The 14,803-nt window shown below is 47.6% G+C and overlaps 1 protein-coding gene across 1 annotated transcript in view; it reads left to right on the plus strand.

The window, feature by feature from the left end:
• The first annotated feature begins 3,518 nt into the window (after positions 1–3,518).
• The window catches only part of VPS35 (VPS35 retromer complex component), a 58,907-nt gene continuing 47,622 nt past the window's right edge, over positions 3,519–14,803 (plus strand). The window contains exon 1 of the mRNA XM_075576287.1: positions 3,519–3,635. Within this exon, the coding sequence (XP_075432402.1) occupies positions 3,633–3,635 (3 nt within the window). The 5' untranslated portion in view covers positions 3,519–3,632. The remainder of the gene's footprint in view (positions 3,636–14,803) is intronic.

The following is a 14,803-nucleotide window of genomic DNA, read 5'->3' on the forward strand; positions in this document are numbered from 1 at the left end:
GTGACATTTATATGTACACCCCAGCAGTGACTTTTATATGTACACCCCAGCAGTGACATTTCTATGTACATGTACATATATGTTGCTCGACTGCTAAAACTCTGACTCAGGCCCTCATTCTCTCCCGTCTTGATTACTGTAACCTCCTGCTGTCCGGCCTTCCTGCCTCTCACCTGTCTCCCCTACAATCTATCCTAAACGCTGCTGCCAGAATCACTCTACTCTTTCCTAGATCTGTCTCAGCGTCTCCCCTGCTGAAATCCCTCTCCTGGCTTCCGATCAAATCCCGCATCTCACATTCCATTCTTCTCCTCACTTTTAAAGCTTTACACTCTTCTGCCCCTTCTTACATCTCATCCCTAATTTCTCGTTATGCACCATCCAGACTCTTGCGTTCTTCTCAAGGATGTCTTCTTTCTACCCCTTTGTATCTAAAGCCCTCTCCCGCCTTAAACCTTTTTCACTTACTGCCCCACACCTCTGGAATGCCCTTCCCCTCAATACCCGACTAGCACCCTCTCTATCCACCTTTATGACCCACCTTAAGACACACTTGCTTAATGAAGCATATGAATAGCACTGTGGATATTCTGAACACACGATACATAAAGCTTGGCCCCCTGCAGACGCACTTACCAGAACTCCCTCCTACTGTCTCTGTACGTTCTCCCTACCTACCAATTAGACTGTAAGCTCCTCGGGGCAGGGACTCCTCTTCTGAAATGTTACTTTTATGTCTAAAGCACTTATTCCCATGATCTGTTATTTATATTATCTGTTATTTATTTGATTACCACGTGTATTACTGCTGTGAAGCGCTATGTACATTAATGGCGCTATATAAATAAAGACATACAATACAATACAACCGAAACATGGCTCTTTCAGAGGCCTTGTGATTTCCCCCACGTACACGTCATTACCACCGCTGGGATATATAATTCCACTTGTTGTATTGCGCACTGTGTGTACGTATTAATGGAAAGGACATATTGAATGTCAGCAGGCAGAGGCTGCAGCAGTTATCCAGTCACAGAAAGGTACAATGTATACTTTATTGTATAAGTGAATGATAAATGGCAGCTGAAGGTATGATTTCTATGCATGGTAGGGTTATCCTGTGTGTGAGGGATGACTGCGGCTCATAGATAGTCATTATATAACTTTTTAAAGCAGAATGATAAGTTCTTCAATAATGAGACATTAATAATGTCTTAAAAGACCTGACCCTGTGCAAGTACACGAGGCATAGCATATGTGCGTCTTGTAGGAGGATAGTACTGAACTAGACTCTCACTCTATCTAGAGGAAGGATGAGTCATGTGTGTCCCAGTACATATAAAGACCTCCAGATTTTCAAGAACATCCAATATAAATAAGATTGTACTCACAGTAGGTAGTTTCCAATGAATATCCAGCTTGCAGGTCTCCGGTCCAGGCGTGCGTCATGCAGGGTAAGTAAGCAGAAAAAAATGGCACAAACAAGCACCGCACCACAAAAAACAGAAGGCAGTATGAATACAAAAAAAGATGATTAAATCCACAAAACGCTCCCCCGAGCGAAACATGTCAGTGTGACCTTCCGTTTTTGTGGTGTGGTGCTTTTTTGGCCTTGTGCCATTTTTCTATGCTTTCTATGCATGCATTTATTGTACTAGGCTATATAAGTTATTATATTCACTAAGGTAAATTCAGATAAGAAACAAAATGTCTCACAAGCCAAACACGGAATAAAGTTATATAACACAGGAAATTAACTTATCCCAAATCACCCACACTTCACAGCTTCACACATGCAGCAATACCGAGTATTCATGATATTGGACAAACCATAGCCGGGGAGAGACAGGGAGCGGATCTGTGCCCCGTCACCCCCTCTCCCCCTCTCCCATCAGCAAACACGGGGAGAGGGGAGCGCAGGATATGGGGATAAGTCTGTTTCAGCGCAGCCTCCCTCCCGTAGCTCGACAGCTCCCCTCCTCATTGGCTGACTGCCGCACCACGTGATGCGTCAGAGCTGCAAATCACCCGGAGCTTGCAGCTCTGGCGGGCTGACGCGTCACAGCACGCAGTCAGCCCTGTCGGAAGGAGGCAGCAGGGACCAGTACACTTGAGGTTTTGGGCTGGTGGCCCGCGCACACGTGGCCGTACGCGCCGCTGACCGCAGCGGGGCCTCAGCCTTAGGCAGGTCTGCAACCCTGCCTTTCACCATTATCACCCAGCATACAGTGTTTCCACTACAGCAAGGGATTCTGGGAAATAACATGAAAATGAGCACACTGTGTCACCTTTTGCCTGAAAAACCATTGTTACATGGAGCCCATATAAGCTAATGCTCGCTGTTCATACAGCTTTAAAGCACAGCATGGGAATCAGATGCAAAGCCAGATAAACCATTCACAGACATGTTTCAACCTTAATGGGTATCATCAGCGTGAAGTTGGTTGTACTGCTGGGTTTGCATTTTTCAAGACTGTAGGGTTTACCGTCACATTGTAAGTTATGGTGGGTTAAAAAGGCAACAAGAAACCTCCACAGTGCTGCATATAGCAAATAAAAGGATCACTTGTGAGCACATTCACATGTCTAAGGCTGAGTCCCCAGTCTTCACTGTGGCACGCGCGCCCTGCGTGCACAGCGCTACACCGCGATCTGCGGTCTGGGGGGAGAGGGAAGGTTTGCGACGGGAGGGGGCGTGGCTGTGGGTTTGCAGGGGCGTGGCCATGACGTTCCGCGGCTGGTTCGCTCTTATTGGCTGAACCGCCGGCGGGGGCGTGGCAGATGTCAAATTCTGCAGGAGTCAAATTCTCCTGCCTCCCTGAAAACCTGTCGCGCACCGCTGGGGAAAGGTGCGCGACAAGGTAGGGACTGGGACCGGCCGGACTGGGGGGGCGGGGCTTGATAGCGCAGCGACGCCGAGCCGTGCGCTGTGGCGGTGACTGGGGCCGCAGCCTAAGGGCTGTTATATAGTGGCCGCGGTACTTATAATTGGCTGAGGTTAGTCAGCCCTTCTATACAACGGCAGTGAGCGTGCATCCGGCCGACAGCGGGGAAGACGGAATAGAATGGTTTTGCGCCGTTACCGGCGCTGAAATGTGTGTGTGTGTGTGTATGTGTATGTATGCATGTGTGTGTGTGTGTATGCATGTGTGTGTGTATGCATGCATGTGTGTGTGTATGTATGTATGTGTGTGTGTATGTATGCATGTGTGTGTGTGTGTATGCATGTGTGTGTATGCATGCATGTGTGTGTGTATGTGTATGTATGTATGTGTGTGTGTATGTATGCATGTGTGTGTGTGTGTGTATGTGTCTATGTGTCTGCACAATGTTAATATACTGGACTAACACGGCTATTTCCGTTATGTATATGTATATGATATGGGACATGCTACGTATACTGTATGACTGATGTTTTTTGTTCCTATTATGTTTTTTTTATTTCTTTATTAAAGTTTTATAAAAAAAGAAAAAAAGCATTACTCTACACTGATTGGTTCTCAGCGCTGTCAGTAACAGCTGAGCTTGGGAGCTTGGTTACGGGCTGACCAATGAGAAGAGGTGTGCGGGACGGGCAGTGCTGCGGAATCACGTGATTAGAAGGCCTGTATGCTGCTGGAAGCGGAGCGGCCATGGTGAGTGATATCCGTGTCACCCGCAGTGGGAGCAGCCCGGGGGGAGGGGTATGGATACCGGCGCATTACCGTGGGTGTCTGGGACTCATGTTAGAGGTCGGTGTGCCGGGCTGTGGGGCCGCAGGATGGGGGCAGGGCTGCAGGTCGTTCCTAGGCCCAGCCTAGACCTAGCCCTCCCCCCCACCATGCAGCAGCAGCAGACCCAGCCCTCCCCCCACCATGCAGCAGCAGCAGGGGTTAGGACCCAGCCCTCCCCCCCCCACCATGCAGCAGCAGCAGCAGCAGCAGCAGCAGCAGCAGCAGCAGCAGCAGCGGATAGGACCCAGCCATCCCCCCCCACCATGCAGCAGCAGGGGATAGGACCCAGCCCCCCCCACCATGCAGCAGCAGGGGATAGGACCCAGCCGTCCCCCCCCACCATGCAGCAGCAGACCCAGCCCTCCCCCCCCACCATGCAGCATGGTATAGGACCCAGCCCCCCCCACCCACCATGCAGCAGCAGACCCAGCCCTCCCCCCCACCATGCAGCAGGGGATAGGACCCAGCCCCCCCCCCACCATGCAGCAGCAGACCCAGCCCTCCCCCCCACCATGCAGCAGCAGCAGCAGCAGCAGCAGGGGATAGGACCCAGCCCTCCCCCCCCACCATGCAGCAGCAGGGGATAGGACCCAGCCCCCCCCCCCACCATGCAGCAGCAGGGGATAGGACCCAGCCCCCCCCCACCATGCAGCAGGGGATAGGACCCAGCCCCCCCCCCCACCATGCAGCAGCAGCAGGGGATAGGACCCAGCCCCCCCCCCACCATGCAGCAGCAGACCCAGCCCCCCCCCCCCACCATGCAGCAGCAGGGGATAGGACCCAGCCCTCCCCCCCCCCACCATGCAGCAGCAGGGGATAGGACCCAGCCCTCCCCCCCCCACCATGCAGCAGCAGGGGATAGGACCCAGCCCTCCCCCCCACCATGCAGCAGCAGCAGGGGATAGGACCCAGCCCTCCCAGCCACCCCCCTCCCACCCCCACCCCCCCACATGCAGCGGCGGCGGATAGGACCCAACCCCCCATTTGCATAATTACATTATAATATAAGGTAAATAAATGGCAGACATTGGGGATAAGTGCAACAGGTAAATGGCACGGGGAGACTGCCCCTGGGAGCTTACACTCTAAGGCTGTGGGCAGGGAGCGAGCGTGCTGGTGCTCATGCGCGGTGACGCCACGCTCGCTGCTCGGCCGCGAGATTTGTGGCAGGCTACGTGCTCGCATGGGGGCGATTCGGGGGGCGCGGCCATGACGTCACGGAGCTGGACCGCTCACGTGATGCGCGAGCGAGAGACAGATTCAATTTTGCTTGCTTCGGCAAGCAGCTAAGCGCCTAGCGGGCGCTCGCTCACGCTGGCCACACACATTGCTGCAATGTGTTTCATCGCGGCTAGCGTGAGCGCGCTCGGTGCCACCCTGGCCACAGCCTAGTGTTGGGCCACGATTTATAGTTGCGGCGCGTGCAACCGTGTGATGTCATGCGTGAAACATGCACTAGGCTAAGAAACATGCACTAGGAGATTGGGAGGCATGGCCGGGATGTCACATGAGCGGTTCACCCTCATTGGCTGAACCGCTCACGTGACGTGCCTGTCGCGCTGCAAAACAAATCCAGTTGTATTTTGAAAAAGCGTGCGGTCACGCGCTCTCTATGGCCTGCCACATAGAGGTACGCCCTTTTTATTTGCGGAGCATGCAATGTTGTGCAGGCACTATAATCGCGGCCTTATGTTGGGAGGCTTACAGACACATTTGGTTGCAAAGGGCATTATTAGAGGTGCAGACAGGGTGAGGTCAAGTGCATCGTGCTGGAAGCAGGGGCTGTAGGAGCGACTCAGTGAGTAAAGACACTGACTCATCAATGACACTGAATTTGAGTCGGGGAGCCTGGTTCGTTTCCTGTTGTCTGGTCCTTGTGACATTGGGCTACAGTCTCCAGCACCAGAAATGTAGATTGTAAGCTGATCTGGGCAGGGACTGTACGTGTAACAGTCCTATGTGCTGTGTTCCTGCACTATACTGTAATTGTGATGTGCTTTGAGAAAAGGGGTTATATGAAGTAATGTTATTAGATGTTTAATTGTATTTATATAGTTTTACAAAATTACAATATAAGGTAAATAAACTTCAAACAATGGGATGTGCAACAGATAAATGACAACATGAGGCAAATAGAGACCCTGCCCCAAAGAGCTTACAATCTTAGTGACATGGGGTATATTATATACCCACTGCACAGAGACCTGTATTTTAATAAAGACATGGTCATTTAAGGTGCAATCCCATTTTAACTGGGGAAAAAGACACCCCTTTTTATACACAATGTGGCAGACTAGTTTGCTCTCTTAAATTAATCTAAAAGCAAATATTTGACTACTTGTTTCTCTGGAGATGAATTGCGAACACATTTTTTTTTTTAGCTGCCCTTAAAGTGTTTGTCAACAGTGTTTTCTTTGCTCACCCTGTCCTTATCAGAGAGCCAATGAAGATGAGGGAGGGAGGGGGCTTGCCTGTATAAGGCTGAGTCCATGGTGACTCCAGCCGTGCGGAGGCGCGCTGAGGGAAAGTGGGTGCTTTCCCTGGCCTTAGTTGGCGCGCCGTCGGGGGGCGGGCAAGGGACGTCACGGAGCTGGTGAACTGCTCACGTGACCGGCCCTGCGCTCCCGTGAGCGCCGAAACTAAAAAAAAATTCATGCTACGCCTCTGCGCGCCTGCGGAAGCCCCTGCGGAAGCCCCTGCTAAAGCCCTCTCATTGTGGCTGCAGGGGCTCACTGACAAGCGTCAGCACTGGTCAGCCCCTAAGTGCTGACCATGGACTCAGCCTAATACTGCGTCCCCGCTGGCGCTGACCGCGCTCATGCTTGAGAGCGGTGACATCACCAACTCTCTAACCAGCTCTCCTGTCTAGGTGGGACATGCACTGCCATTCGCAGCCTTGGAGGGACTGATCGTTTAATAGCAGCCCAGAGATATTTTTGATTACATACCCTGCAGCCATACCGATAACTTTCCTTGCAAATTATTGTTTTTGTTTAGTGCACTTTCGTTATACGTTGTGATACCCTAAGAGATCAGCAGTCTTCAGAGATAAAATTCTAGTGTACTGTTTATTGCACGCAAATACAACTTACCAAATTGTGTTAAAAATCAAGAAATATAGAAAATAAAAAAATATCATGTAATACTAACCAATATTATTAAAATAAAAAATAGTTGTTAAAAACAAAAATTAGACAAGATGTCAAAGGAACCAAACGTGAGATTGGAAGTTTCAGGTACTTCATCAAATACACAAACCTTCTCCCTTTTTTTTTTTAAATTAATGTCACTGTTCATTTTTTAAATTTGCATAATTCCGGAGATCTAAGCGTTGTAAATAATAGGTGTCTGCGAACTTAAAATAGAGCTCTTCTCAGAGCCCATTGCATTCTAAAGGTTATTGTTCTGGACCAAGCACACCCCGAGAGATGCGTAGGGAAAGGTAGTTTTACTCAGTACCATATATCAAGCAAGGGAACCTTCTCACTTGCTGAAGTGTTTATTTGGGGCAACAACATACAAATAAAAAGGGGGGGAAAGTACTGAGGGAATTCTGGGATATGAGAGCAATGGAAGGTCGGGGGAGCTATGAGGGCCGTGGGATAAATGCAGGATATAGGGATATGTGAAAATCAGTAACTTTACCAGGATAGGTGAGATGGCTGCTGGTCTGGGCTGATGGGAAATTAACTGGGACAATACCACTGGGGAGGGGGAGCAGTCCGCCCTGGTAAATGGCAGAGGGGTTGCCAAGGCAACTGGCTGAAGCCAAGAAACCCACAAGGGATCATAACATTGTTGCAACAGTTAGGCTGGTGAGTGCTGGCAGCCTGAAGACAGAGAAAAACAGAATCCTGTTCCAGGACACCTTCCCGTCTGTTATCTGTAGATACCACTATATTGATATAAACATGTGGATCACATAAATGTAACAACAATATATAAACAGTCCATGTATTCATGACCGATGGTACCGGCCTATACCATTGGGCTCCAAAGTCTTTTGGAGCTCCAGGTGTCTAGGTAGGTGCTCCAATCTGAGATGGCTGGGTGCTCCTCATTATTTCTTAAGAGTCCATAAAATGGGTGAGCCCATGAATGATAATGGGGTGCAACTACTTGAGGGTCCCTAAATCCGGGCAATGGTTCTGCATCTGACAAAGACTGCAATCTCGTCCATGAGCGTTGTCAAGGCTCATGGGAAGTTGGGCTGGACTTGCCTTCAGGGTCGTGAAGACTGGTTGGCTGGGTAATTCCACGGTGCGTTCCCAGCACGCTTGGTGATTGGTAAGACGACCACCTGTTCTTGCGGATTTGCCCTTGTTGGTCGTAGGATTCTGCTTCCAGAAGGAACTCCCTTTTAGAGAGGTTTCCTTTTCCATTGACACAGTTGGTCTTGTCTGTATGCATCCCCCTTTGGACACAACTGGGGACGACCATCTTTGCCTCAGTCACTGTGCTGATAGTACTTGGTCTTTTGTAAGGAGGCTTACCACGACAACTGTCTATTCTACCACTAGTTGTGTGGTTGAGAGCAGTGGTAGCCTGCCTGAACTGTGCGAACGCTCGCTGCAGCACTGTCCATTTAGAGGAATGATAAAGTCCTAGCGTATCTTCAGGTGTCACGTTTGTGACCGCAGCACAGACTGGATGGTGAATTTCTGTAGCTGTTTCCGGGATTGTTGGTTTACCTGTATCTGCTGGAACCGATGGGATCTCATTTGACTGCGTCAGAGACTTTGGTTCTGTAATCAATGATGTGCTCTGAGGGTGAGCTGTAGACTCTAACCAAGTAGTGTAGTCCGCAGGGTTCTGGTCTGTAGCTGTAGACGCTAACCCATAGTGCCACAGATCTGTGTGGCTTTCTCAACTCCTTTCCCTTTTGTTAGGGGCTGTGTGGATGGAGCGGAGTTGTCCGATTGACAGAGAATTTTCCAAGATAAGACAATCACCTTCAGGAGATCGTTCTCTTCCTTTGGTGAAGTTGGCTCATCGTCTTTTTTTGTCGTCTGGGCTACTGAACATTCTAGGCCATTGTCGCATTCCTTTTGATATGAAGATGTTTTTGTGGTTCTTAGGGGTATGACCTCGGTTCTCTTGCTTGGCCTTCCTGTCACTTTGTTATGGCCGAGACATGGTTTGAAGAGGGATGTGTCCACGTTCCATTATATTTGTTCTGCGGGCATCAACGTAGTCTGGTTTGTGCACTTTGCCAATGCATACATTGCCCACTATCCCCAATCCTAGGTCGAGTCTTTGGGCAAATGGGGTGTTGTGTGGTACGTTGCGCTGTTCGTGGATTTTGTGCACTCTTAGGACGTTCCTGCCGAGCAGTAGCAAAATCTTGGCATCTTGCTCTATCAGAGGGATGTGGTTAGCCATTCCCCTAAGGTGTGGGTGATGATGTGGCACCTCTGATGTGGGAATCTTGTTCCTCTTTGCCACCATGGGATTGCACTCTTGAGTGTAGGGAGAGGTATCTTTACTCTGCCATCCACGGAATATATGGTATTGCCATTTGCTCTCCTCCCTGTTGTCTCAGTCAGTTCTGCACATGTTCTGAGTGGCTAGGGTGAGTCATTGTCTTGTGTGTTGAACAAGCTAAAGAACTCTGACTTCACAAATCTGTTGCTTTGATCATCGATGATTGCGTACATCATAATAGCCCTCTCGGGTTGTCCCTTGGGGTATACTGCAACAAGGCATATTTTGGAGCAGGACCTTTTTGGTCATGTGACAAATGTTGACTTTCTCTACTGCTTTCTCCCCGCCATGCTTTGCTATGGATGAAGGGTTGTTGAGTTCAAGTGTCAGCGCCACTGGATGTAGAGATGTTACATGCTTGTCACTTTTGCACACTGTACATTTGGCTTCTTTACAGTCTTTGAATAGATGTGTTATGGAAGCACTGCACCTGGAGCAAACTCCGAACTCTGAGTAAGTTCTTGCGTTCCTCTATGGGCTTCATCCTAAACCTGTTAAGTGGATGTGGCTTCTTATGTATGGGGCATTCCCTGTTTGGGTCTCCTGTCTCCCTGCTTGGAGCGGTAGAATGATTGGGACGTGTAGACGTTTTAAAGACACGTCTGTCCTGTGGACCGAGATAGCACCAGAACGCCTATCGTATCTTGTCACCGGTCCTTCATTCTTTAGGTTGCTTGCACTGGGTGCGGTTGGCCTAGGATGAGGCCAGGTTAATTATTTGTTTTGACCGCTTCACGAATAAAGTTCTAGAAGAATGAGGGGAAGGTGACTTGCTTCTCCCTTTTTGTATTTTGAACCTTGCTAAGACCATCTTTCTTGGAGGTTGTAAGGTAGCTTCTCCAAGATGGGTTTCACTCAACGAGCGGAGTCTAAGATGTTGAGACCTGATAAGGGATTTATCTGCTCTTGAAGACTCCAATTCCTTCAGCAGGTCTCCAAGCTCTTTTAATTTTGAATAGTCTTTGACCGTGATTCTGGGGAAGTTGTCGATTTTCTTGAAGAGTGCATCTTCGATTGCCTCGGGGCTACCATAGCACTCAATGCCTTTCCCATACTAAGTCGAGACCTACTTGGGGGCGGTTTTTGTTTGCTGCCCTGAGCCTCCTCGCAGGCTCTGCAGATTCTTTCCCCAAGCATTTGGATTGCATGCTGAGTTCTTCCCTCGCAGAGAAGCCCAGACTCTTGATTCCGTCCTTAAATGTGGACTTCCATATTCTGTCATTCTCAGGACAGTTGTCGAATTTTGTAAGTCCTGTTTGCACCATATCACGCCGGAACATGTACTTGCCCATGTCTGCTAGGCCGGATGCATCAGTATGTTTATTTTGCAGAGGGTGTTGGTGATCGCGTTCTTTTGTTGCTCTGTTTTCCGTCTACATTTGCAACGTTGGATTGTGGGGTCGATTTGGGCGGAGTGTGTGCTTGGCGCAATGGTGGTTGCCGGGAGGGACTTTGCAGTCGCCTCTTCCTTGGTGTGGATGTACGATGACTGCTGGTTAGTGTGGGGAGCTGTGATTCTCTGTGCGGGCGTGCCTGGATTGCGAGCCCGTTGTAGTGCATCCGTATGCATGCCGGCGTGTGGATCACTTTTGTGGCTGCGGCTATCCCGGCTGGTGTATCCATTTTGAAGAAACAGCATCTTCTCCACATGAACTTTGCAAGGCTTCGGCATCTGTGATGATATCCTCCTCATCATGTAGAGATGGTGCGCTGGTGATACTAACATTGTGTGAGTTAAACTCAGGCTCTTGGGTGGATTGCTCCTTTGTGTATTGGTAGATTTCACTGTCTCCATCTGATACACTAGCACAGTTGAGCTTTAGTTACTGATATTATTTTTGTATGCTCCTTCCTGCTGACTTTATATTATGTACAGTGAGGATCCCCTGTGAAGGGCTCTAGAATGTAATGATCATAAGGGAAAAAGGGAAACGTTGCCTCAAGATCTTTAAAATGTAACTTGGAGTCTGTGATACTTGGGTTTAAACGTGTTCTTTTTGTAGTTTCTCTCATATATTCAATGCAAGTTTGTAGAAGATTTGTCTCCAAATAACAGATTTTAAAAATATGTTTCCATGTATTGTTGTTCTCTTAGGTCGGGAAAATTAAACGAGTTATTCTGTTAATCTGATGGTGCCATTAGTATTGGGATAATGCTCTTTCCGTGACTGCTGACCTTGGGCAAATCACTGTCCTTGTATTTCGCGCAACATAAGATCCACTGGGACACTTAAGAATTAATTACTGAGAGAACCAACGTTTGCAATGAAATCCAGTGTGGAATGGAACAGGGACAACTCACTGGTGCAATATTCCTAGATTTTGCAAAGGCTTTTGATACTGTTGATCATGCTATCCTGCTTAACAAACTCCAGAGCTCTGGAATAGGGAAGCATGCTTTAAACTGGTTTCAGTCCTACCTATCAGGTAGATCACAACATGTGTCTCTCAGGCTCTAACTCCAACCCCCTGGATATCACCTGTGGCGTCCTGCAAGGCTCTGTTCTGGGCCCCTACTCTTCTCAGTGTTCATCAATGATCTTCCCACAGCTTGTAAGGGAGCCTCAATACATATGTATGCAGATGACACAATCCTATATGCACACAGCCATAGCCTCTCTGACCTTCAACACATACTTCAGTCTGACATTTTGAGACTCGAAAACTGGATTTCCCAAAAAAAAACTGTTTTTAAACACTGCCAAGACTGTAACAATGGTATTTGGGACCAAGACTAAATTTTTAAAGCTTCCAGTGACTGAGCTCCTGATTAGAACCAACGCTAACACCACCCTAACACCTGTCACTAGTTTTAAATACCTGGGCATATGGTTTGACTCCCACTTAACATTCGGAATGCACATTGATACCCTGACAACCAAGACCTATGCCAAACTAGGTGTACTTTACAGGATCAAATCCTCCCTAAGCCCGCTGGTCAGAAAGCGTATTACACAGCAGATACTAATGCCAATTATAGACTATGGAGACATAGTATATGGCTCGGCGCCCCAAACCCACCTTAGCAAACTTGACACCCTCTACAATTCAATTTGCCGTTTCCTTCTCCAATGCATCTACAACACACACCACTGCGAAATGCTCAAAGAACTAGATTGGTCGTCACTCGAGTCTAGGCGCAAAGTTCACCTTTCCTGTCTTGCCTTCAAATACTTTCTGAACAAGCTCCTCACCCCTACTACATGCAGCACTTATCATCTGAGATCAGACTCCAAAAGACTGTTCATGGTCCCAAGGCTCAACAAATTATCCGGCCGTTCCTCCTTCTCTTACCGTGCACCCCAAAACTGGAACAGCCTACCAAAGACTCTCACATCCACCACTAGTTTAAGTTCTTTCAAAACTAAGGCTGTCTCACATTTTTAATCTGGTCTGTAACTGTTACATAAGCCTATAATATACATCTTCTCTAACTGTGCATGCAATGTACTGTATATAATGTATACCCTGTTCATTTATGTAACTGTATTTGTAACCATGTATTATTTGTCATCATAACTTTATACCCAGGACACAGAAAACGAGAGGTAACTCTCAATGTATTACTTCCTGGTAAAACATTTTATAAATAAAATAAATAAAAATGGAGCTCTGTGAATTAAGTCTCTTTGTAAAAAGAAACCCACCTGTTATCTCGATGAATATGCAAATAAAAATACCACCTGTGAGCACGGTCACATGTATCGGACAGGTCTGCAATGCTGCTTTTCACCATTGTCTTAGCATACAATGCTTCTACTGCAGCCAGGGATTCTGGGTAATGACATGAAAATGAGCGCAGTGTTACATTTTGCTTCTTATATATTTTAACATGGACCCCTATACGCTTATGCCTGCAGTATTGCACAGCCTGGTTTAAAGAAATGCATAGCCGGTAACCCTACTCGCCGACAGCTGTTTTGACCTTTTGGATCCGTGAGGCTGGTTTTACTGGCTTTGCAATATGAAGCAGTGATAGATTTCAACCATACATGAAATAAGTTATGGTGGGTAAAATATATAATATGTCTACCAAGTCCTCTATCTCGGTTATATTTGTGTTTCTACAGAGTGAACCCGAATGCTAAAGCATACGGAGGGAATGTTCGTTTCAAAGTTGGTGTCATCAGAAAACATTTGGTGATGAACATCAGAAACATTAATATCTGTTACATTTTTTTTCAGTGTGTGGTAAATGGTTGACATGCAAAAAACGTGCTGAACGCAGCAAAACCATAGTGCGTTTGGCCAGTTTCTCTCCACTGTTCCTCCTCTGAATATAAACAGTGTGTGAAGTGGGTATAGTGATGTCCTAATATACAATAACCAATAGAATGGGAATGGATGTTAGGAATGGCAGAATTTAGGCATGTGTTCTTGCCACACTCCTATTTTGTGTTCTACCTGTGCCGTTTCCTGGATTTTGGGCGTAAATATGCCGACTGGCGGTACTCGGTGGCAGGCTATTCTGCTCCATGGTAATGTCATCCTTTTATTCTTTGTTAGTGTAATTTTTACTAAGAGAAGAAAACTAAGTAACAAAGCTGTATAGCTGCGTGTGTGTCACAGCATGTATTTCAGACGGTAAGAACAAACCGATCATTTAATGTGACGTGCACATAAAGGTATCACTTCACAGTTTAAAAATGTTTCTTTATATATTGCCTGGTGCTAATGACACACCTGTATTTTGTACATTTGTTTGGATTAGTATTTTATTTCACATGGGCAGATTTGTTGTAGGTTATTTATGTTTTAGGCCCAGCGTACTGGTACTTGGTACTTGATGGATGAAATTATAATACGTAGAGCTCTCAACCTCAAGTCTCTTCTCGAAGTGTATCATAGGTGAAGGTGTCTGCAGCCACTTTCTGTTAGCAGAAAAGATGGGTTTCTATGTGTATGCAGCAAGCAGATGGGAGGTGACTGGACAGACATTTCAATAGTTATTTTCCCTGTAGGGTCGAGTTGCTTCTTACACTGGGTTATATTCACTATAGTGTAAATATCGATCATCTTAGCAGCTGTTCAAGGGAATGGCCAATAACTTATTTCACCTTGGAGAATTAGTGACTATTCTGTCCTCACCACATACAGCTGAACCTCATTATAACACGGTCCTTGGGGTCCACATAATGCAATCGCGCTATAAGCGGAATTGCGAGAGAAAAAAATGGCCACGATCAGGGTTCCACGTCCACCGGAGGGTGAGAGCTGGGATAACTCTCCCAGCTGTCCGAGACCTGGTAATGCACTCACGCAGGAGTTACCCGGCAGCAACAGCTCTCTCCTTGCTTCTGCTGTTCGTTTCCTGCTGACAGAGAGCGGAAATCAGCGGAGTGGGGGTGTGTGTGTCAGGCTCCTGTCTCAAGGAGATCACTGACTGGTTGAGCTGTTCCTTCACTGCGGTAAGACGCTGTGCCTCTCCCTCCAAACGCAGTCTCTCGCACTTCACCTGTGTAAGAGACAGCATTGTGAGAACCGCAGGAACGCATGGGTAGGAGGAGAAGACTTTGTATTGGAAAACTCTGAGCTATTGTTATAACAGTGATTTCCCTTAGAAAGAGACATGGTTCTTACAGCACAACGTTATGTGTGTGTGTCTG

Source organism: Ascaphus truei, chromosome 19 (genome assembly GCF_040206685.1).
Source record: "Ascaphus truei isolate aAscTru1 chromosome 19, aAscTru1.hap1, whole genome shotgun sequence".
Lineage (NCBI taxonomy): Eukaryota > Metazoa > Chordata > Amphibia > Anura > Ascaphidae > Ascaphus > Ascaphus truei.